Source organism: Papio anubis, chromosome 4, assembly GCF_008728515.1.
Source record: "Papio anubis isolate 15944 chromosome 4, Panubis1.0, whole genome shotgun sequence".
In the NCBI taxonomy this organism is placed as follows: Eukaryota; Metazoa; Chordata; class Mammalia; order Primates; family Cercopithecidae; genus Papio; species Papio anubis.
Genome location: NC_044979.1, coordinates 181,753,262 through 181,778,054, shown reverse-complemented (window position 1 = coordinate 181,778,054; position 24,793 = coordinate 181,753,262). Strand labels below are relative to the sequence as shown.

Genomic DNA, 24,793 nt, shown 5'->3' with positions numbered 1-24,793 from the left:
GTTGTGGCGAGCTGAGATCGCGCTACTGCACTCCAGCCTGGGCAACAAGAGCAAAACTCCATCTCGGAAAAAAAAAAAAAAAACTAATTAAAAAAATAAAAAAATAAAAGAGTACTATGGTTAAAAGTCAGCTTAAAAGCAGATATTCAAGGTTTAACAGCCTGGGACTCCTTGGGGGAAACAGAGGAGGCATCACAGACCCCATTTTGGGAAGAACCTCTGTTTTCCTCATGAAATCCCAGAAATTTAAAATTTAAAATCTCAAAATCTAAGGCTCTGCTCTGTCATACAGCACTGTGTTATGTGACAGTTTTGACTTTACATTCTGAGAGAGCTTTAGTATAGTAACCAGGTAGGAAATATACTTTGGAGGTAGCTAATGGCAGTTGTAGGGGAATACACAGCTCTTTGCATGTGTGAAAAAAGTATAAGTGTAACTGGAGTCCCAGAAGGAGAGAAGAAAAAAATGAGGAAGAAGCAATATAGGAAGAGAAGATGGCTATAATTTTTCTCAAACAGATAAAAGACACCATTCTACAGATTCAAGAAGCCCTGTGGACATCTTGAAAATTTCAAAGAACATCACAGAAAATGTTCAAAGAACATCACCTCTAAATATGTCATAGTAAGATGGCTGCAATTCAAAGAAAAAGAACATTTTTTTAAGCAGCCATACACATTACTGTCAAGAGAGTAACAATGGTCTGGCATCTTCTCAAAAGCCAGTAACCATACCTTTGCACTGCTGAAAGAAGATAAATAACCACGAAATATAACCTTAAAAAATGAAGTTGCCAGCAAACCTACAGTATAATGAACATACAGGAAGTTCCACAGGCCAGAAGGAAATGATTACCCAGGAAAATATAGAATCGCAGGAAGGAATGTACATAGTAAAAGAATAGAAATGTACGACTGATTAAAAACACAAACAAACAAAAAACAATGGGCCGGGCATGGGAGCTCACGCCTGTAATCCCAGCACTCTGGGAGGCTGAGGCGGGCAGACTGCTGGAGCTCAGGAGTTTGAGACTAGCCCAGGCCACACGGCGAGACCTCGACTATACTAAAAATACAAAAAAGTACCCGAGCATGATGGTGTGTGCCTGTGGTTCCAGATACTAGGGAGGCTGAGGTGGAAGGATCGCCTGAGCCTGGGGGGTGGAGTTTGTAGTGAGCCGAGCTCACGTCCCTGCACTCCAGCCTGGGTGACCGGGCACAACCTTGTCTCAAAAAAAAAAAAATAAACACAATGGTAGTGATATCTTACACTCTGTATATAAATGCAGACAAACTACAAGCCAAGGAGAACGTTAAAAAAAAAAAAAAAAAAAAAAAAAAGTGTGTCACAGGCTGGGTTCTTCGCAAAGCAGACGCTGAGACAGGCTCAGGCAGTCAAAAGGATTCCTAGAGAATACAAATCTGTGACAGCAAAAGACAGGTAGCAAGACTGGGCAGGAGGAGCTGTCAAGCCACAATGTAGAACTGACGGTCTCCACAAGTCCAGAGCTGTTTATAAGGAAAGTCCATGCTAACAGAAAGTAGGCCCTTGTCCCACTGCCTTACTTGGCCATCAGCCAGGGACTGCCCTGCCAATAGCATGACCTAGATTTGAACGCTGATTTAACAGTTGGAGGTTGTGAGCTAGCCATACTCATCAAAGCCTGGCAATGAGCGCCTTTCTTAAAGAATTACAGAACAATTTTTCTAATGAAAACAGATGTAAAAATCCTAAACAACTTATTGGCAAATCAAACCTGGGTGTATAGCTAAAAGGGTAAAATATTAAAGCCAAGTGGGATTTATTCTACAAATGAAGGGCTGCTTTACATTAGAAAATTAATCAAAATAATTCACCAAATTAATGAAGGAGGAAAACCATATGATCATCTTGCTAACAGCAGAGAAAGCATTTGACAAAATTCAGTCCCAACTCATGATAACAACTTCTAACAAACAAGGAGAAGAGAATCGTCTTAATCTGACAGAGTTTCTACCAACAAACAAGCAAACAAAACTACAGAAAACATCATACTTAATTACCACAGGCTTTTCCTCAGATGGAAAAACAGGCAAGAATGCCCACTCTTCAACATTGTTCTATTTCACACTGTACTGGAGGTTCTAGCTTGTGCAAAAAAGCAAAAAAAAAAGAATAAAAGTATAAGTATTGGAAAGGACAAAATAACACTATCATTGTTCACCAATAATGCGATTTTTGTAGACAGATAATACAAAAGATATATAGACAAACAACTAATTATGAGTAAACGAAGAAATAATAAGCTAACTCACTGAGATCACTGGATACAAAGTCATCATTTTTTATTTTTATTTATTTTATTTATTTATTTATTTTGAGACGGAGTCTCGCTCTGTCGTCCAGGCTGGAGTGCAGTGGTTCGATCTCAGTTCACTGCAAGCTCCACCTCCCCGGTTCACACCATTCTCCTGCCTCAGCCTCCCGAGTAGCTGGGACTACAGGCGCCCGCCACCACGCCCGGCTCATTTTTGTACTTTTTTTTAGTAGAGACGGGGTTTCACCGTGTTAGCCAGGATGGTCTCGATCTCCTGACCTCGTGATCCGCCTGCCTCGACCTCCCAAAGTGCTGGGATTACAGGCGTGAGCCACCGCGCCCAGCCCAAAGTCATCATTTTAAAATAATAATAATATAGATTGCACTTATATATATAAGCAACAAATCAGTAGAGAAAATTAAAACTTATAGCACTTGTAATAGGAATAAATCTAATAAAAGATGCTCAAGACTTCTGTATTCCAAAGTATGAAAACATCACTGAGAGAAATTAAAGCCTTTAAAAGGGGAAACATTCCATAGCCATAAACCGGAAGATTCCATAATTGTAACACAGGTTGAGTACCCCTTATCTGAAATGCTTGAGATCAGAAGTGTTGGGATTTGAAATTTTTTTAGGCTTTGGAATATTTGCATTATATTTACTTCCCAGTTGAGCATCACATCACAAGTCCAAAAATCAGAAATCTAAAATGTTTCAATGACCTTTTTCTTTGAGCATCATGTCAGCTTCAAGCAGTTTCAGATTTTAGACCATTTTGGATTTTGGATTTTCATATTTGGGATGTTCTCAACCTATAAAACATTAATTCTATTCAAATTGAACTAGAGATTCAATGCAATGCCAATCAATAAGCATATGAAAATAATTTGTCACCAGGCAAATGCAAATTAGCCTGTGCTACAACACACCTATAACAAAGACTGTAACGAAATAAACAATATCACAAGCTGGTGAGAAAAGAGTAACTGGAACTCCTCATGTACTCACTGGCTGTGGGAGTGAAAACTGCTGCACTGCCTTTGGAAAACTGCTCGGCAGTATGTCCTAATGCTGAACAATTCTGCTTCTGCATTTATACCTGGCACAAACGCCTACATATTCTCACCAAGAGACTCACATAAACATGCTCCTAACCGCACTATATACAATAGCCCCAAAGTGGAAACGACACAAATGTCCATCTACTCGGCAGTGTGTAAATAAGTTCTAGTATATTCACACGATAAAATAATACTCTTCGATGAGAATAAACTAAAGAACGCCTGTTTAAAAGCAGGGAAAGCCAACAGTGTGCGCAGTCAGGACAGCAGTTACCCTTCATGTCTGGGGGGCGTGAGGGGCTCTGAACCTAGCAACACTTCTGCTTGGAGTGCTGATGACAGGACCACGTCCACTCTGTGGATTCATCAGGCTGTAGACATGCTTACTATTTGTGTTACGAAAGAAAACATAGTATGGAACCAAAAGATGCCACATACACAAAAATACATACTGCATGATTCCCCTTACACAAAGTTGAAAACAAGACGAAACTAAACTACATGGGTCAGAATGCATACATAGAACGCTCCAAACACTCGAGCCCAGAGCAATGGCAGTCACCACGCATCAGTAAGTGGGGCCCTCTGGAGGAATGGGTAGTTGATATAGGTCAATGTTCTACTGATCTGCCAGCTGTGCTGGTTTCTCAGGAATATTTGTCAAGCTGTATGTCTACGCTGTGATACATGTGTGACATTCCACAGCTGACTCACAAGCACAAGTGCTCTCTGTTGACACTTGCCATAGGTGAGAGTGTAGGTGGCTTTCCCAGTCGTGTCCAAGGCAGTCAGGCAGGGGGATTTGGGCTGTGCTGTGCCCCAGCGCTGCAAGGTGGCCAACAGTGACGGGGGTCGGGGGACACCTGCAGTGAGAGGCTCCCCCCTCAGCACGCTCGTCTCGCTTCCCTCAGGCTTCGGCTGATTTGGATCTGGTTGCTGAACTACAAGCAAAATCAAAATTTTAAAATCAGCAATTCAGAGCACCACGAACACATTCTCTTTTTAAGCATTCATAGTTTATAATACTGTTTTTTAATCCCAACTATAAAAAAGCTTACAATAATTTGTTTAGATCTTTGCATCACAATCACTGACAACTAACCAAAGGATTAAAAGAGCTTTAGTCATGGATGATGATGGTTGTGAAATAAAGTTAAAAACAACCCACCATCCTGGTGACCACAGCCTCACAGACAAAGGTGACCTTGGAGTGGTTCCCACTTTCCCAACCTCTGGACAGGTCTGTGTCACCTCTACTACCCCCGGCACCACAGCAGTGAACAGCCAGGTATCCGTAGCCTGGGGACAGGACCTGGTGGCCCACTCAGACAGGAGGAAAGCAAGCAGAACCACCATGTCAGCCTAGGGATCCAAACAACTATCACCATGTTCAAAGAAAAACACATAAAAGATTAAATGATTATAGGCCGGGCGTGGTGGCTCATGCCTGTAACCCCAGCACTTCGGGAGGCTGAGGCGTGTGGATCATGAGGTCAGGAGATCGAGACCATCCTGGCCAATATGGTGAAAACCCGTCTCTACTTAAAAAAAGAAAAATTAGCCAGGCATGGTGGTGGATGCCTGTAGTCCCAGCTACTCGGGAGGCTGAGGCAGGAGAATGGCGTGAACTCAGGAGGTGGAGCTTGCAGTGAGCTGAGATCGCACCACTGCACTCCAGCCTAGGTGACAGAGCAAGACTCTGTCTCTAAAAAAAAAAAAAAAAAAAAGGATTATTTGATTATATAGCTCCCGGAAAAAGATTACTTTAATCTTGTTTTTTACTTTAAAAAGAATTACTTTAATCTTCTTCCAGGAGCTGTATAACCAAAATTTGCCCAAGTGGTAAGAAACACTGCTCTAAGATGCATTCACACCAACAAACTCTGAATTTGAAAGGCACTGCGTGATGGCTAATACCGATGTCAACCTATTCTTCCTGGGTGTGTCTGTGAGGGGGTTGCCAAAGGAGATTAACATTTGAGTCAGTGGACTGGGAAAGGCAGACCCACCCTCAATCTGGGTGGGTACAATTTAACCAGCTGCCAGTGTGGCCAGAACAAAAGCAGGCAGAAGAATGTGGGAAGACTAGACTGGCTTAGCCTCCCAGCTTACACCTTTCTCCTGTGCTGGATGCTTCCTGCCCTCGAACACTGGACTCCAAGTTCTTCAGCTTTGGGACTCAGACTGGCTTCCTTGCTCTCAGCTTGCAGACGGCTTATTGTGGGACCTCACCTTGTGATGGTGTGAGTCAATATGCCTTAATAAACCTCCCTTTATATATATACATCTATCCTATTAGTTCTGTCCCTCTAGAGAACCTTGACTAATACACACTATCTGATTACAAAGGGGAAATAATCTCCTAAAACCTTTGTCTAATCCTCGGGTGTGGAGAAGACCCTGGGCTGGTCTGCTGCCAGCAGTGACACTGTACAAACAGCCAAGGTCTGAGAGTGGGACCAGCATGGGGGTCCCGTGGCTCTAACAACACACTCACATGCTTGTACTGGCTTCATTTCTGGTTTCTGCTTCTTGCTAGTTTTCTTTTTAAAAAATACATGTATATTCTTTCTTTCTAAATATGTATTTCATTCATATATGAGGCTAAAATTCTGAAAAGCAGCCAAATCTATGCTGAAAATTGAACACTTTAAAACCACAAGAAGATGAGTATTTCAGAGTTAAAGTTTAAATTAAAAATTTAAATAATGTAAGTTAAATAAAACCTTAGAAGTATTTTTACAAAATGCTAAGTCACTTGAATATGAGCAGTAAATTTTCTACCTGCTCAAATACAGGAAGCAGTCATGTGATTCTAAATTTACCATTATACACAGTGACCACTGAGTCTAGAAACAGAATATATATAGCAATAACCCTGTATAATATATATTTGCCCTGTTTCTCAACTTCATGGCCACACCCTTTTCATACAAACACAAAAGCTCAAAGTTGGACAACTCTTACCTTCCAACAATTCCTCAAAATCATCCACAAAGAACTCCTTCAATGGAGGGCGCTTTGGCCTCTTCAGGGTGTTAAGAAGCTGCTGGATTTTGGAGGACACTCTGCTGTTCACAGGGACACCTGTCACGGGAAGGACAGAGGAGCACTGAGGCCAGGACACATCACAACCTCTGGAGAAGCGGACATAGGTGTTAAGGCCCAAGAACAAACCACACGATGCATCAGAGCTTACAAATCCGTCCAAGTGTGGGCCCCACTGGACAGTCATTTTGGAATTAATTCATTTAGAAAACACTTATTGAAAGCCTTCCAGGAAACAGGACTTGTTCTAAGCTAGCAGTTTGTTTTTGTTTTTGTTTTTTTGCTTTAGACGGAGTCTTGCTGTTGCCAGGTTAGAGTGCAGTGGTGTGATCTCAGCTCACAGCAATCTCCGCCTCTCAGGTTACAGCTATTCTCCTGCCTCAGCCTCCCGAGTAGCTGGGTCTACAGGTGTGCACCACCATGCTCCCTAATTTTTGTATTTTTAGTAGCAACAGGGTTTCACCATGTTGGCCAGGATGGTCTCAATCTCTTGACCTTGTGATCCACCTGCCTCGGCCTCCCAAAGTGCTGGGATTACAGGCATGAGCCACCACGCCCAGCCTAAACTAGCAGTTTTTTAAATGGTCCAGGGACCCATGGGGCATCCAAGACCCTTTCAGGAAGTTTATGAGGTCACGACTATTCCATGGTAATGTTAAGAAGCCATGGCCCTGTAATTCCAGCACTTTGGGATGCCAAGGTGGGTGGATCATGAGGTCAGGAGATTGAGACCATTCTGGCTAACATAGTGAAACCCCATCTCTACTAAAAATACAAAAAATTAGCTGGGCGTGGTGGCAGGCACCTGTAGTCCCAGCTACTCGGGAGGCTGAGGCAGGAGAATGGTGTGAACCCAAGGTGGAGCTTGCAGTGAGCCGAGATCGCGCCACTGCACTCCAGCCTGGGTGAAAGAGCAAGACTTCTTCACAAAAAAAAAAAAAAAAAAGAAGTCATTTGCCAGCCGGGAGCAGTGGCTCATGGCTGTAATCCCAGCACTTTGGTTGGCTAAGGCAGCAGAGGATCGCTTAAGGCCAGAAGTTTAGGGCCTTAAGGGTCAAGGCCAAGCCTGGTCAACATAGCAAGACCCTGTCTCTACAAAAAATTTTAAAAATAAAAAATTATCTGGATGTGGTGGCTTGTGCCTGCAGTCCCAGCTCCTTAGGAGGCTGTAGAGGAAGGACTGCTTGAGTCCAGGAGTTTCAGGCTGCAGTGAGCCATGATCATGTCAATGAACTCCAGCCTGGGCAACAGAATCGCTATTTAAAAAAAAAAAAAAAAAAAAAGGCGGGGGCCGGGCACAGTGGCTCACTCCTGTAATTACAGCACTTCGGGGGTCCAAGGTGGGCAGATCACTTGATTTTGAGACCAGCCTGGCCAACATGGCAAAAACCCGTCTCTACTAAAAAATACAAAAATTAGCCAAGGTTGGTGGTGTGCACCTGCAGTAAAGAAAAAAAACATTAGCCAAGAGTGGTGGCAGTTGCCTGGAGTTTCAGCTACTTGGGAGGCTAAGGCAGGAGAATCGCTCGAAACCAGAAGGCAGAGGTTGCAGTGAACCAAGATCACACCACTGCACTCCATCCTGGGTGACAGAGCAAGACTCTGTCAAAAAAAAAAAAGAAAAAAAGAAAAAAGAAAAGAAAAGAGAAAAAGCAGAGTTGGAGGATTCCAACTGTATAATTTCAAGAATTTTAAGAAAATCACAGTAGTCATGGCTATACAAGGTGTAAGGACAGATAAATAAGGAAATGGAACAACATACAGAGCCCAGAAATAGACCCTTCCCTCTCCAACATGGTCTACTGATTTTCATTAAAGATGCCAAGGAACTTAGTGGGGAAAGAATGGTCTTTATTATAAATGGTGCTAGAACAAGTGAATAGCCACATACAAAAATGTAAACTTTGATTCATACCTGATACTTATGCTAAAATTAACTCAAAATGAACTATTTAGCTAAATGTAAAAATTAAAACTATAAAATTCTGGAAGAAAATAAAGGAGAAAACATTTGTGACCCTGGGTTAGACAAAAATTTCTTAGGTATGACACAAAAGCACAATCCATTAAAAAATTTGGTAAACTGAATGTCATAAAAATTTAAACCATCTCCTCTTTGAAAGGCACTGTTAAAGCAAGCCAGACTGGGAGAAAATACAAATGATAAACCTCATATGGGATAACTTGTATCTAGAATATATAAACAACCCTCAAAACTCAGTAAGAAAACAAGCACAATTTGGCTGGCCACAGTGGCTCACACTGTAATCCCAGCACTTTGGGAAGCCAAGACAGGCAGAGATGAGGAGGTCAAGACCAGCCTGGCCAACATGGCAAAACCTTGTCTCTACTAAAAATACAAAAATTAGTCAGGCATGGTGGCACGTGCCTGTAATCCCAGCTACTCGAGAGGCTGAGGCAGGAGAATTGCTTGAACCTGGGAGGTGGAGGTTGCAGTGAGCCAAAATTGCACCACTGCACTCTTCCCGGGTGACAGTGAAACTCCATCTCAAAAAAAAAAAAAAAAAAAGAAAAAAGAAAAAGAAAGGAAACAAGCACAATTAAAAAAAAAAAGGCAAAAAGTATGAACAGATACTTTCCCTAAAGAGATACACAGATGGGGCCGGGCGCAGTGGCTCAAGCCTGTAATCCTGGCACTTTGGGAGGCTGAGACGGGCAGATCACGAGGTCAGGAGATCAAGACCATCCTGGCTAACACGGTGAAACCCCGTCTCTACTAAAAAATCCAAAAAACTAGCTGGGCTTGGTGGCGGGCGCCTGTAGTCCCAGCTACTCGGGAGGCTGAGGCAGGAGAATGGCATAAACCTGGGAGGCGGAGCTTGCAGTGAGCCGAGATCCGGCCACTGCACTCCAGCCTGGGCAGCAGAGCGAGACTCCGTCTCAAAAAAAAAAAAGATACACAGATGGCAAATAGGTACATGAAAAGATGCTCAACACACCATCAGCCATTAGGGAAGTGCAAATTGAAATGGTAATGAGGTATTTCTACATGCCTATTGGGATGGTTAAAATTTTTTAAGCATAATACCAACTGTTGAAAAGGGTGTGGAGGAATACTCTCACTACTAATAATGAGAATGCAAAATGGTACAATCACTTTGGAAAACAGCGTGACAGTTTCCTAAAAAGTTAAAAATAGGGTGGGCACGGTGGCTCACACCTGTAATCCCAGCACTTTAGGTGGCCAAGGCAGGTGGATCACTTGAGGCCAGGAGTTTGAGACCAGCCTGCACAACATGGTGAAACCCCATCTCTACTGAAAATGCAAAAATTAACTGGGCATGGTGGCACATGCCTGTAATCTCAGCTACTCGGGAGGGTGAGGCAGGAGAATCGCTTGAACCCAGGATGGGGAGGTTTCAGTGAGCCAAGATCATGCCACCGCACTCTAGCCTGGGCAACAGAGTGAAACTCGGTCTCCAAAACAGAAGTTAAAATACACCTACAATATAATTCAGCCATTCTACTTCCAGGTATTGACCCAAAAGAAATGAAAGTACCCATCGATGCAAAAACTTGTACAAGATTGATTATTCATAGCAGCTTTACTTGTAACAGCCCCAAACTAGAAACAACCTAAATGCACATCAACAGGTGAATAGACAAATTGTGGTGCATCCATCTAATAAAATATTACTCAATGAAAAGGAGTAAACTATTGACACAGAACATGAATGAATCTCAAAATAATTATGGAGAGTGGTAGAAGCCAGACCATAAACGTAAATGCTGTATGATTTCATTTATATAAAATTCTAGAAAATGCAATCTAATCTAAAGTGACAGAAAGTAAATCAGTGGTTCCCTGAAGTGTACGGGGAGAGCCAAAGGATCCGAACAGGGAGGACCACAAAAAAAGGAACACAAGGACACTTTTGGGCATGCTGGATATGGTCATTATCTTGATTGTAGTGATGCTTTCACAGGTGTACCAATGTCCTAAAACTTACAATATTGTACACTTTAATTTTTGTTTATTTTTTTGAGAACAGAGTCTCACTCTATCGCCCAGGCTAGAGTGCAGTGGCATGATCTTAGCTCACTGCAACCTCCGCCTCTCGGGTTCAAGTGAGTCTCCTGCCTCAGTCTCCCGAGTAGCTGGGACTACAGACACCCACCACCACACCCGGCTAATTTTTTGTATTTTTAGTAGAGACAGGGTTTCACTGTGTTAGTCAGGCTGGTCTGGATCTCCTGACCTCGGTGATCCACCCACCTCGGTCTCCCAAAGAGCTGGGATTACAGGTGTGAGCCACCGCGCCTGGCCGAAACTGTACACTTTAAATATGTGCAATTCATTATGTCAATTACCCTTTCATTAAACTCTTAATCTTTTAAAATATAAAGAGTAATAAATTCAATTAAAAACATGTCTAACCAATGTACAGCCTGCTTCATGTTGATTCAGTATTTTTCTTCTGCCTCTGGACAAAGAGACGAAAGCCCTCGACAAAATCTGACACCCTGTTTGGGAGTACCAAAATATATGACAGGCCCCAGCTCTGAGCTCCTCTGAATTTTTATTTAAATTATTATTTTGGGGAAAAAAATGACATGATTTTGATAAAACATTGAAGACTATTTCAAAAAGAAATGGTATAAATGAGGACATGATGAAAGTTACACTGACATCTCTGAGCCTGTACGTGGGAAGCCATGACTGCTGCTGTACCAACTTCACAGGCTGCTGAGGATGGAGAGTGTAGGGGCTGTTCTGTCACAGGTGGGTGTGTGCACTTGCACTGACTAAGTCATTCTGTCTGCCACATTGAATCTAAATAAAGAAACTTCCCACAGCTTCTCATTTCCCTACTATATTGCAGATCGAAACTCCTTTTGCATCCTATCTAAATTTGGAAGTCTTTTCCCTCCCCACTCTCCTTGTTCCCCCTCTGACCAATTCCATTGATATTTCCAATTATTTCTCCACCTGATGCTTTCCATAACATTAACTGCACACACTGGTTTCCATTTATCTGTACAGATTAAAACTGATGGTTGGCTTGGGTTTGCTACACTGAATCCATTAAAACTGTGTTCAATACTCGAAGACAAAACCTGTGCTCTGCCGTTTCACAAGGAGAGAGGCATGCTCACCATCTGCTGTTTCCAGCATGCTCCCGCTGCACCCCCGAGGAACACTTCTCACAGAAGCCACCTGCGGACGCTCAAAGTATGAATTCTCCACGAGGCCCGTGGTGACATCAGGAGGGGCAGAATGCAGATCTGCTTTTGAAAAACACACCCAAAATGAAAGTGGCTGTTAAGTCAAATGAGTATTAAGCTGCTCTTCAAACCCCATTAGTCTAAAGCTCCACTAGCTGAGCTCTAAGTGGGGAGAGTGTGGTATTTTCATTAATTTTGTTTTCTTGGCTGACCAAACGCATTCTAGGACCCTATGAACTCCCAGACACGTTATGTAGACATCTGCGTGCATGTGGGTGGCTCAATACTCAAAGAGAGCCAGACTCAGAACCACCATCTTCAGCACACAGACAGGCACAGAGTAAACCTGCCTGTCACAATGGCCTGATGAGATTTCGGTTAGAAATTCCCTCAAGGGGCCAGGCGCGGTGGCTCACGCCTGTAATCCCAGCACTTGGGGAGGCTGACGTAGGCGGATCACCTGAAGTCAGGGGTTCGAGACCGGTCTGGCCAACATGGCGAAACCCCATCTCTACTAAAAACACAAATATTAGCTGGACGTCGTGGCACATGCCTATAATCCCAGCTACTGGAGACGTTGAGGCAGGAGAATCGCTTGAACCCAGAAAGCGGAGGTTGCAGTGAGCCGAGATCACGCCACTGCACTCCAACCTGGGCAACAGAGTGACGAGAGAGAGCGAGAAAGAGAGAAAGAAAGACAGACAAAAAGACAGAAAGAAATAAATTCCCTCAAGGAAGCAGAAACAAATTTGAAATCAATTGTCATTGGTACATTTTTTTTTTTTTTTTTTTTAGGGAGGGGTCTTGCTCTGTCACCCAGGCTGGAGTGCAGTGGCCGGATCTCAGCTCACTGCAAGCTCCGCCTCCCGGGTTCACGCCATTCTCCTGCCTCAGCCTCCCGAGTAGCTGGGACTACAGGCGCCCGCCGCCTCGCCCGGCTAGTTTTTTTGTATTTTTTTAGCAGAGACGGGGTTTCACCGTGTTAGCCAGGATGGTCTCGATCTCCTGACCTCGTGATCCGCCCGTCTCGGCCTCCCAAAGTGCTGGGATTACAGGCTTGAGCCACCGCGCCCGGCCATTGGTACATTTTTTTGTAACATTATGAAAAACATAGTCAGGCTCATACAAACTACTACAACCCCCAAAAAAGTATGTTGGACACCATACCTTTGCAGTCCTAAAAAAATACAACTACAGAAATTAAAACTTTCCCCACTGCCAGTTAAAATATCTGCAAAACTAAGAGACCACAATCAAGTTCTTTTTTTTTGAGATGGAGTCTCACTTTATCACTGCCCAGACTAGAGTGCAGTGGCACAATCTTGGCTCACTGCAACCTCCGCCTCCTGAGTTCAAGCGATTCTCCTGTCTCAGCACACCAAGTAGCTGGGATTACAGGCATGCGCCACCACACCCGGCCAATTTTTGTATTTTTTGTAGAGACGGGGTTTCATCATGTTGGCCAAGCTGGTCTCAAACTCCTGGACTCAAATGATCCACCCACCTTGGCCTCCTGAAGTCCTGGGATTACAGGTGTGAGCCACCGCACCTGGCCACAATCAAGTTCTTAAAGTAGAATTGGTGTAACATTTAAAAACAGACATTCGATCTGGAACATGTGTAAAAGTCACTCCTTCCATTGTCTGAATGTACATTTTTGTGTTTTATTTCCATGGTACAGTCTGTCTATCTGTTGAGAATGCGGCTGACTATAAGTTCCTATAGGAATTATGGTTATAATTGGGTCTACCACTAGGAAAGGCACTGTGTCTTTACAGACATTGTGTTCTATCACAATAATGAATACACAGATGCTTGTCCACTTATAAAAATCAACACTGGGGCCAACGCAGTAGCTCACATCTGTAATCCTAACACCTTGGGAGGTTGAGGCAGGCAGATCAGCTGAGGTCAGGAGCTCGAGAATGGCCTGGCCAACACGGCGAAACCCTGTCTCTACTAAAAATACAAAAATTATCCGGGTGTGGTGGTGCATGCTTGTAATTCCAGCTACTCAGGAGGCTGAGGCAAGAGAATCGTTTGAACCCGGGAGGTGGAGGTTGCAGTGAGCCGAGATTGCACCATTGCACTCCAGCCTGGGGGACAGAGTGAGACTCTGCCTCAAAAAAAAAAAAAAGAAAAAAAAAAAAAAAAGAATCAACATTGGCTGTGCAGCGGCTCACACTTATAATCCCAGCACTTTGGGAGGCTGAGGCAGGAGGATCACTTGAGCCCAGGAATTTGAGATCAGCCTGGGCAACATAGCGAGAGTCCATCTCTTAAAAAAATAAATAAATAGCTGGGCATGGTGGCAGATACCTGTGGTCTCAGCTACTTGGGAGGCTGAGGTGAATGGATCACTGGAGCCCAGGAGTTCCAGCTTACACTGAGCTAGGACCATACCGCTGCACTCTAGCCTGGGCCACAGAGTGAAATCTTATCTCAAAAAAGAAAAAAAAAAAAAAAATCAGCACTAGTCTCTGTTAGGTAGAGACAACTGGTAATGTTTAATATTTTAACAAAGGTACCTATTAGTATCACTGTGGTATTCCTAGGTACAATGCAAAGCAGTAACTTTTTACTAGGTTTGTATAAAGCTGTGAAGTATATGAAAGCACAAGCTCACTATCTGCATAGCAGAATATACCTTCTGAAAAAATCTAAACTGTTAAGATTTTTCACAACCCTTAAAAAAGCCTGATGCAGATCAAATTAGCATTTTAAAGTATGTCTATCAGGAGGTTATTTTAGTTTAAAAAGAAATTTCCCCACTCTTCCAAATCCAGCAAAAAGAATAAATGATTTTAAAAGTATATAGGGAAAAAAAGGTATACGTGGTATACACACATGTACTACAAGTAGTTTTTAAAATAGCTATATAATGGCTGGGAGCAGTGGCTCATTCCTGTAATCCCAACATTTTGAAAGGCCAAGATAGGAGGATCACTTGAGCCCAGGAGTTCAAGACCAGCCTGGGCAACATAGTAAAAACCCCATCTTTCCAAAAAATTTTTAAAAATTAGCTGGGCATGCTGGCATTTGCCTATAGTCCCAGCTACTCAGGAGGCTAAGGTGGGAGAATTTCTTAAGCCCAGGAGTTCAAGGCTGCAGTGAACTATGATCATGCCACTGGACTCCAGTGTGGGTGACAGAGCAAGACCCTGTCTCTAGGGGGAAAAAAAAAAAAAAGAAAAAAAAAAACCAAACAGCTGCATAAAAATAAACATAAACTACATTCAAAACAAAACAAAACTATAATTAGAAGTATTGCTTTTAAAAATAGGTATTTACATTCGTATAAAAATGCTTAATATATTTGATTTCCTTAATCCAAAACTGAAAGTGGTATTTTTAAAAATTATCTTTACCTGATACATTCTACCTCAAATGTTTTACTTAATATATTCTTCTTCTTTTCATGTTTCTTTCCTTAGTTTAAATTGAAGACACATCTAGTGTTAGAAGCTAAAACAAAGGATGATTTCTGTAATAAGACGGAAGTTGACTGTTTTTGAGATTTAGAAATTGAAATTAACTATGCCCAACATTTAGGATGTGGGTAGCTACAATCTGTAGAAAATTGCAATCCTGTAAGCAAGGTATTAAATCAAGTCCAAGTTAAGAACTTTTTAAAAAATTTGTTAGAATTGATCACAAAATGTTGACGCTAGGACTAACAGGAAAGGAAGAGATGATTACAGCTGCATTTGCAGGAGTCAGGAGCTGTCTTCCATCAACACAGGTCATAAACCTACATTCTAAATAATTGCAGCCACGTCCTTTTCAGAGAATGAAAACATCTAATTCAAACACACATCAGAGTTAAATGCTTTGCTTCTAACTGGAAAGCTGAGGGCTGTATGGTTAAACATTCTGAACTGTGGCTAATTTTTCATGCTGAGTAAGCTTTTATTTCTAACCCACCAGGAAACGGTGTTGAGATGACTCAGCAATGGCTAATAAACTCAAGCTACAAATGTTTTGTTTGCTCTCCTGGACCATCTCACCTAGAAAGGAGATTCTGGGAGAAGAAATGAGGTAACAGAACATTTAAAATTACTGTTTTCCTGCCCCCGCCTCAGAATTGGAGTTAACTATGTATTTCTATAAAGTTAAATCACCAGTGATGAATAGAGAAGGAAAACAATAGTGCAAAAGCTGTTTTCAAGGTATGGACTGTACAGCTCCTTGAGGAAAGGTGGGCAGCAGCCTCTGGCCATGGAATACCCAGGAAAGCCACAGAAATAATCTGGGCAGGCTGTTTTCCAAAAAGGAGCTTTCTCTGTGGAAAATGCTGCCTTCTGCTGCCCTGGTAGTCTTGGCGTTCCTCTATGAGCTGGAAGCAGTTTAGAGACAGAGCAGGGCACTGCAAGCTTTCATCTGAGACTGACACCTCAGGAGAAGGACACATGTTTAATGGAAACAGATGTATTGACTCAAACAAATAAAAAATGAAGAGCAACAGTGATGCGCCCTACGGAGGATGCTGAGTCAGAAGCTGCGGGCCACTCAACATACCCAACTTTTCCCCAATCCAGCCAAATGACCAAGGTCTTAGAAAAAAGAGCTCAGCACCCATGGGGACCCCAGCACAAACAACAGCATGTCACGAGTGTCACCATTTCAGTTTTGGCAGAAAAGCAACTAAAAGCAAAGAAAATGAATAGGAATCAAGAAAATTGGTATCAGCCCTGGCTTCACCATTAGGCTGCTGTGCGATCTCAAGCAAGTTAAAATCACCGGACTTTTTTTCTTCCTTCCTCATCTGGGAAAAAAAGGAGGGGATTAAGATGAGTCTTCAACAATACTGATTGTATTTTATGGTACTTGTGCAAGAGTGTGTGTGGGTTTCACATGCCAGTTACATACAGTTAACTATGCTGCTGTTTTAGTTAAAAAATAGAATTTCAAAGGATGAAAGGTTTACACTTTTTTCATGTCTAAGATGAATGTAATCCAAGGGATTCTATGATTTGGGAAAGATCCATGCATCCATATGATTAGCTCTGACTGACACCTTTTCACGCCGAAGGCTGCCTAACTTGGTATCTGGAGGAGCGAAAGCCAGACCACACTGCAGCCGTCTACCCCAACCTCAGAATTCCAGCCGGGTACAGAGACAACCAATGGCCCTGCAGCTGTGAACATAGAGCCAAGAGGAAAGGCACAGACAACAGAGAGGCAGCCAGGTCAAGGGTGGTGATCACAGCCACCAGCAGGTATGGATGTGTGCTGACCATCTACCCCTGCACCTGCTGTGTGCACCAGCTACCCCTCAAGACCAGGAAGCTGTTATGACACTGAGAAACGCTACACCCTTCTGGGGGACTATGAGAAATGCCCCATGCCTCAAAGGACTAGGACTGCCAAATTAAAGAAGTGTCAAGAACTACTTTTGTTACCAAAAGGACATTTCCCAGATGAAAAATAAGGTAGGTCTTGATGGGGAAAAATTTGCAACTGAGCTGTATTGTTCAAAAGGTTATTAGGGATTTAATCTAAATGATGAATTAACCAAATATTATCCCATTTCTTTCAAGTGCAATTATTAAAAGCTCAAAATCAATTTAATGTCTCAGGCAGAAAAAGCCAGCATGGGTTATCTGGGTTGTGTGACCTCAGCCACGTGGAGAGCACTCAGGCCTGCAGCTCAGTCTGCAGGGTGGCGCCTGGCTCAGGTGCCCTCTACCTGCTGCTCTGTCCTGGACACTCCTGACCCCGCTCTGCTGGCACCGGGGCCGCAGCAGCTTGTTACTGACCTATGTGGGTGTGGGCCTCACGGCCTGCGAGAGCAGTGGCAGCGGCGGCCCCCGGCGTGGCTGCAGCACTGGGAGCGGCGGTGGGTCTCCCTCCCGGGTGAGATGAGGTGGAGGATGCAGAGGATGAGGTGGACGAGCCCTGAATGACCCGGTCGAGCCAGGGCTCGACGCTGGAATGGCTCTGGAGCGGAGTGGAGGTGAGTCGCCCGGGTCGCCGTAAAGAGCCCTCATCTTCTGAGGCAGACGACGTGTCTGTGGTTAAAATAACGATGACAGGCATGATATCGGGATGAATCAAGAGGAGGACGGAGTTCCCACTTGCACTGGAGCCTCCCAGGCCTGTGTGCAGCATGCTTCTGTACACCTGGCACAGCTCTGCCCAGACAAAGCCACAGAGTCAGCTCAAAGCTCACCCTCAACCTAGAAGGGCGTGCAAGGAGCCCTACTGTGGGGAAAATGATTCAGAGAGAACTCAGCCACAGGGCACCACACACACTCAGTGAAGACAGCCTCTGATCTCCCAAACGGCTTCGGCATCTACCTCAGTGGGGGTGTCCCGTGAATATCCGGTGCTGCACTGCATGTCCACAGAGTCAGACGCCCTATCCACATACCAGTCAGCATCACCCGGGGGCGAGCCCGGGCCCGGCCCTACACCTTGGAGGCAATGAGAAGGCCTCCTGGCCTGTGCACGGCCCCAGCAACAACACGGTGGCCACGGGAGAACCGCAGCCCGGTCTACATGCACCCTTTCAGGGGAGTCCGGTGAACTAGCGCTACAAACAACCCCTTCCCCAAGAAAATGGCTTCAGTCAACAAAATTAACTGTACATTCAGGTTTCTTCAAGTCAGCATGAGTGAGTGTTTTATTATGGGTTTGACAATTATTAAAAAATTATTTTAAAATTGGATAGTGTCTATAGCTATGTTTAATAAAAACAATAATTTGACAGTCATTTCTAAGATTTTTTTCCAACAATAAACTTCTTTTAAGCAAGAAAGTGTTACCAAAACCACTAAATCATCTTGTGAATCTGGTGTGTTTGGTTTTATTGTGTAGTATCTCCAAATGCATCAAACTAAAAATGGGTGTCACTATTTTTGTTACTTTAAATATACAACAATGCAAGTTCATGAATATGAAGTCATTAGACACTATCAACATCTTGCACAGTTTAAAAGGAAGACTAAAATACATTACTGCTAGAGAGAAACCTCATATAAAAGTTTTCATTTCTAATGGTACCAATAACAAAACAACAAAATCAACCCCAAAACTTTCCAAATAGTCTTATACTGTTGCATGTAAGTCCTGGTTACAACCTGTTAAGTTATAGGTAGTGAGATGAGAATAACTGTAAAATTCTTAATTCAGGAAGCTTTAGCTTAGTGCTTATTTTAGGTTCCTCTTAGTGTTTTAGGTTCCTCTCTTTACTAAAAAACATAAATAGCATCTTAGTGAAAGAAATTAAGATCCACACAAAAAGTCTTATAGAAAGCAAGTACCCATTTGGGTAAGAATACTATGTGCACCATAGATTTTCAGGTAAGGAATATGAGCATATGCAAACATTTTTAATCTCCAAATGTGTCCAATCTATACTACAGGCCAGACGGATATTCCAACTCAATGGGAAGTAAATAGGATAACATCAGGCCTGTGAAACACTCAAAAAAGCCACTCCTGACATTGTTTATCAATACCTGGAGGGGTGTAGGTTTCCACAGACGAATGCACAAGGACAGAACGTCTTTTCGAAGGCATAGGCATCTTCCTCTCTTTGTATTTGGCCAAAGCTGCTTGCACGGCTTCAGTGTGGACATCTACACAGGAAGGACAGCAGTAAAAATACTTTTTACAAGACTGGTTATAAAGTAACAAATTAAGTTTCATGTCTTTGTTTTCAGTGGGGGTAAAAGGAATAGAAGCTCTCTCTGTCTATCCCATTTGTTAGTCCTAGATTTCTTTAAATATTCCTTTGTTTGTAGATCTAACTTTGAAATCATGTAAATATTTCCATATTATAAATCAAAACTGAATAAAAGAGAAATCCCCAAAACTGAAAATAAAGCGAAACAAATGAGCCGAAATGTGTATCGTGTTGTTGGTTTAAACCTCGCTTGTTCAACCCCTGGCCCACAGGCCTCATACAGCTCAGGAGGGCTTTGAATGCAGCCCAATACAAATTCGTAAAATTTCTTAAAATGTTATTAGTTTTTTTTGCAATTTTTTCTTAGCTTATCAGCTATCATTAGTGTTAGCGTATTTTATGTGTGGCCCTGGACAATTATTATTCTTCCAACGTGGCCCAAGGAAGCCAAAAGATTGGACAACCCTGGTTTAAACTATTGCAGCTGACTTTAAAACACTGAAGTTAAACTGGTCAACCTCTACTTCCAGAAATATCTAATAAGAACAAAAGTAACTGTACAAAAAATGTTTAACTCTCTCATATTGTTGATAGCAGTGAGGACATTGTCATACAGATCTTTTGTGAGTCCTGTGGGATATGGCAAATGAAAACACTTGATAGTCTGATTCTACCATCCCTAGAGCTTGGACACTCATAAGGGAGAAGAGATACAAATGTAGATGAAAGAAGTAGGCTGGACACAGTGGCTCATGCCAGTAATCCCAGCGCTCTAGGAGGCTGAGGAAGGAGGATCGTTTGAGGCCAGGACCAGCCTGGGCACCAGAGCAAGACCACATTTCTGCAAAAAAAAAAAAAGTTTTTTTTTTTTGAGATGGGAGTCTTGCTCTGTCGCCAGGCTGGAATGCAATGGCATGATCTCAGCTCACTGCAATCTCTGCCTCACGGGTTCAAACGATTCTCCTGTCTCAGCCTCCCAAGTAGCTGGGATTACAGGCGCCCCCCACCACGTCCAGCTGATTTTTGTATTTTTAGTACAGATGGGGTTTCACTATGTTGGCCAAGCTGGTCTTGAAGTACTGACCTCATGATCTGCCCGCCTCCACCTCTCGAAGCGCTGGGATTATAGGCGTAAGCCACCGCGCCTTGCCCAATTTTTTTTTTTTTAATTAGGCAGGTGCAGTGGCATGCGCCTGTGGTCCCAGCTACTCAGGAAGCTGAAGTTGGAGGACCACTTGAGCCCAGGAGTTCCAAGCTGCGGTAAACTATGATTGTACCACTGCCTCCAGCCTGGGTGACACAGTGAGAACCCAAGAAAGAAAGAGAGAAAAAGAAGGAAAGAAAGGGAAGAAAGGAAGAAAAGAGAGAGAGAGAGAAAAAAAAAAACAGGCACAGTGGCTCATGCCTGTAATCCCAGCTACTGGAGAGGCTGAGGCAGGAGAATTGCTTGAACCCAGGAGGCAGAGGTTGTGGTAAGCCAAGATCGCGCCATTGCACTCCAGCCTGGGAAATGAGTGAAACTCTGTCGAGAAAGAGAGAGAGACAGAGAGAGAGAAAGAGACAGAAAGAGAGAAGGGGAGAAGGGGAGAACGGGAGGTGAGGAGGGGAGAGGAGGGGAGAAGGGGGGAGGAGGAGAGGAAGAGAGAGAAGAGAGAAAAGAGAAAGAGGGAGGGATGAAGGGAGGGAGGGAGAGAAAGAGATGAAGTACAGACCCTGCAGTTGTGAATCTGAATAGATTATGTCACTACAAACAAATGTGGTATCTTGTCTTTTAAAAGTGTGTCTTACCTCTGTACATTGAAAATGTCTACAAACCACAATCAGCCCAACAGCAATCAGCATCCCTAGTGCCCAGACTGTGCTCTTGAAACACCATCCTCACGTTAAAAAAAAACCTGGGAAATGGCAGATTCTGGAGCAGGGGAAGAAATGCCCAGGATGAGCCCAGAACTTCTTATCCTAACAGCCAACCAGGAAGTGGTCAAACAACTCAAGCCAATTTGAAGAGATTCCCAATGGCGAAGAATGGGACAATCTGAGTATCGATAAGGAGAAATACTAGAATGGACTGAAACATCAAATATGATACTGATAAAAGAAAAGAAGAAAAAGGAAAAGAGGAAACAAAATCAATTGGTTACCACTGGAGGAGGCCAGTGACTCAACCTATTGTTCTGAAAACTAGTAAATAAATGGAAAGAATTAAATATTCATCTTGACTTTCCTGTACCAAGTTGTAAATAACAGAAGTTTCTCTTTATGGAAATATTCTGGCATTTGAATGAAGAAGGAATGTCAGAATCTAAATTTCACCATTTTGCAGCCCAAAGGAAATCATCAATCTAAGAACTGAGAAAATCACTAGCTTCCAAGCACCACAGCAAAGAGCAAGAGTCAGGCCCAACAGGCCTCTTGGTGGAGGAACAAGGGCCGCTCATGAGTCTTGTAAACAGCTGAACATTGTAACCTGACTTTCATCAAATCTAGTGAGCTAAAAAGCATGTCAGAGACACCAAGAGGAACCATCAGACAAACATAGCTCAGCTTCTCCTACAAGCTAAGTTTCACAGAGGGTGAAAACACTTACCAACCAACTGCAATGTGAGCTCTTATTTGGATCCTGGGTCCAAATAAACTTGTTCTTTAGAAGCCATATGAACATTGGCTGAATATTTGATATTAAGGAAGTATTTATTGTTAATTATTTTGTGATAATGGCATTATTTCTTAGAAATACAATCTTTTCAGATACAGAGACCAAGACCATTACGACACGAAAATGACAGAGATCAAGAATATTATGACATCTAAATGAAGTAACATATCTGAGATTTGCTTTGAAACCATAAGGGAAGGGAGGAAGCAGGTAGAGTACAGATTAATCCAAGCCAGGGCATGGATGGCTGAGAATTTCTGGAGCTCGACTACAGGTCCAGGGGAGCTATCATACAAAGATGGCCAGTTTTGTAGACGCTTCAATTTTCCCCAACAAATGTCTGAAAACATTTAAAAATCTCACATTTAAATGGCTTGTAGGGCCAGGTTAAACCTTTTCCTACTCAGGAAAGGTGAAGAATTCACACCTATACATATGATAAAGGAAACTTATGGATATCAAAGGCATAGAACAATTCTAAAAGCTTCCAGAGAAAAAGAGTAAATCACCTTGAAAGATCAAGAAACAGATTGACAGTACTCAGTAGGATCACCAGGCACAAAAAAGCAAGTTTTGAAGAAAAAAGTGTTAAACCTATAATTTTATATCTAGCCAGATTATCATTTAAACATGAAGATTTAATAAAAATATTATCAGACATACAAGGTTTGAAAAGCATTTCCACACAAGGACTTAACTGAAAATGCTCACGGAAAAAGGCGCTCACAAAAAGAGAGCAAGAAACAGACTGAGACCCTTGTGACGGATTTGGAAGTTACTATGATTCCCCTGCTTTAAACATTATTGCCGTCTTAGAAAAAAAGGAAAATAAGTATAGATTAAAAACTACCTAGAACTAAAAATATAGATAATATCAACATGATAGGGTATAACAACAGATCCAAAAATACTCAACAAACCCCAAGTATAACAAAACCAGCCAACGCGCATAATAATCAAATCACTCAATACCAGCGTCTTAGTCTGTTCAGCTTCCATAACAAAACAGCATAAACTAAGTGGCTTAAACAACACAAATTTATTTTCTTACTGGAGACTGGATGTCTGAGATCAGGGTGCCTCATGGTTGGTGTCTGGTGAGGGCTCTCTTCTAGGCTTACAGACATCTGCCTTCTAACCATTCTACTCATAGGGTGATGGGGCAGGGCGGGGGCCAGCAAGCTCTAGTGCCTCTTCTTTTTTTTTTTTGAGACAGTCTCACTCAGGCTGGAGTGCAGTGGGGCAATACTGGCTCACTGCAACCTCCACCTCCCAGTTCAAGCTATTCTCATGCCTCAGTCTCCAGAGCACCTGGGACTACCAGCATGTGCCATCACAACTGGCTAATTTTTGTATTTTTAGTGGAGATGGGGTTTTGCCATGTTGGCCAGGCTGGTCTCCACCTGCTTCAGCCTCCCAAAGTGCTGGGATTACAGGTGTGAACTACTGCGCCTGGCCAATGCCTCTTCTTATAAGGGCGCCAATCCCACTGTAAGGGCCCCACTCTCATGATCTCATCTAAACCTAATTACCTCCCAAAGGACCAAACTCCAAATAGCATCCCACTGGGGTTAGGGCTTCAATATAGGAATTTTAGAGAGGATATAATCGAGTCCACAGAATAGTGATAAAGAGAAAAATCTTAAAAGTGCAAGAAGAAAAAAAGACGCATACAACCGAACACAGATAAGAAACAAAGTTAAAGGACTAACACTACTGATTTTAACATTATTAAGGTACGATCATCAAGAGAACACTGTTTTGCCATAAAGACAGATGAAGAGATCAACAGAACAGGACAGACAGTCCAGAAATAGATGCATGCATTTACGTGCAACTGCTTTTAGAAAAAAGTGCAAAGGGAATTCGCTGGAGAAAGCACAGACTTAAGGAATGGTCCAGGAACAGTTGAATATCTCCATGCAAAAAAATAAACTATGATCCATACCTTGTACTTACACTAAAATTAACTTAAAAAAAAATCACAAACTTAAGGGCACTAAAATGGCACTAAAAAACCTAAAACTATAAAACTTGTACAAGAAAACACAAGAGAGAATCTTTGTAATCTTGGGTTAGGGAAAGATTTCTTAAACACAAGAACAAAAGCACTATCCATTTTTAAAAAATAACTTGGACTTCATCAAGATTAAAAACTTCTGCTCTTCAAAAGATACTTTAAAGAAACACAAAGATAAATCACAGCCTGAGAGAAAATATTGGCAAATCCTATTTATGATAAAAGACCTGTATTCAAAAGATAAAGAATATACCTAGTATAAACTTCACAAGGGCAGAAACCAGTTTATTAACATCACTTCCATGAGCAGGAACAGGGTTGGGGAGAAGAGCCGGGACATGTAGAAGATTCGGAGGGACAGAAGGGAGGAGACGTTTCCTAGGACCAGTCTCATGGAAGGCACACATGTGTGCATGCATCTGCATCCAGGCCTGAGGACAACAGTGCTCAGTGAAATGCTGAGGGCGGCCATCTCAGGATTCAGAGGTATCAGGTGAATTTTACCTCTGTCCTTAAATTTGGTACTTTTTTTTACATATTTAACACTAAGCACATTATTATTTACATAATCAGAGAAGAAGTTGTTTGCCACATGATAAAGTTTTTTATGAATGTATATCAAATTGGTAAGACATTATCTGGTCAAATATTTCTTAGATTATTTCTTTATACTCCCTGTTGGAAAAACATTGAAAATATTAATCTTCGTTTTCAGTATTCTTAAAACGACAATTATCCCTATTAAAATTTTTTCTGAAAAAGGCCTATCAAAAGAGCTTAAATGTGAAGAAAATATACAATCACACAGTGGTGAAAATATTAAATAGATAACGTGCTCAAGTTATTAATACATAAACTATAATAAAAAAACGTGAATTTTTTTCAATGGC

The 24,793-nt window shown here is 42.4% G+C and overlaps 1 protein-coding gene across 7 annotated transcripts in view; it reads right to left on the bottom strand.

The window, feature by feature from the left end:
- The window catches only part of DIP2A (disco interacting protein 2 homolog A), a 107,537-nt gene that overhangs the window by 46,472 nt on the left and 36,272 nt on the right, over positions 1-24,793 (bottom strand). For 2 of the 7 annotated variants that reach the window (XM_017956339.3, XM_017956341.3), the window contains exons 4-8: positions 19,061-19,180; positions 17,357-17,608; positions 11,529-11,660; positions 6,330-6,449; positions 4,106-4,303 (exon numbers count right to left, since the gene is read on the bottom strand). In XM_017956339.3, the coding sequence (XP_017811828.1) occupies positions 4,106-4,303; positions 6,330-6,449; positions 11,529-11,660; positions 17,357-17,608; positions 19,061-19,180 (822 nt within the window). The remainder of the gene's footprint in view (positions 1-4,105; positions 4,304-6,329; positions 6,450-11,528; positions 11,661-17,356; positions 17,609-19,060; positions 19,181-24,793) is intronic. The other 5 variants (XM_017956340.3, XM_017956342.3, XM_021935414.2 and 2 more) reach the window with 3 other exon arrangements.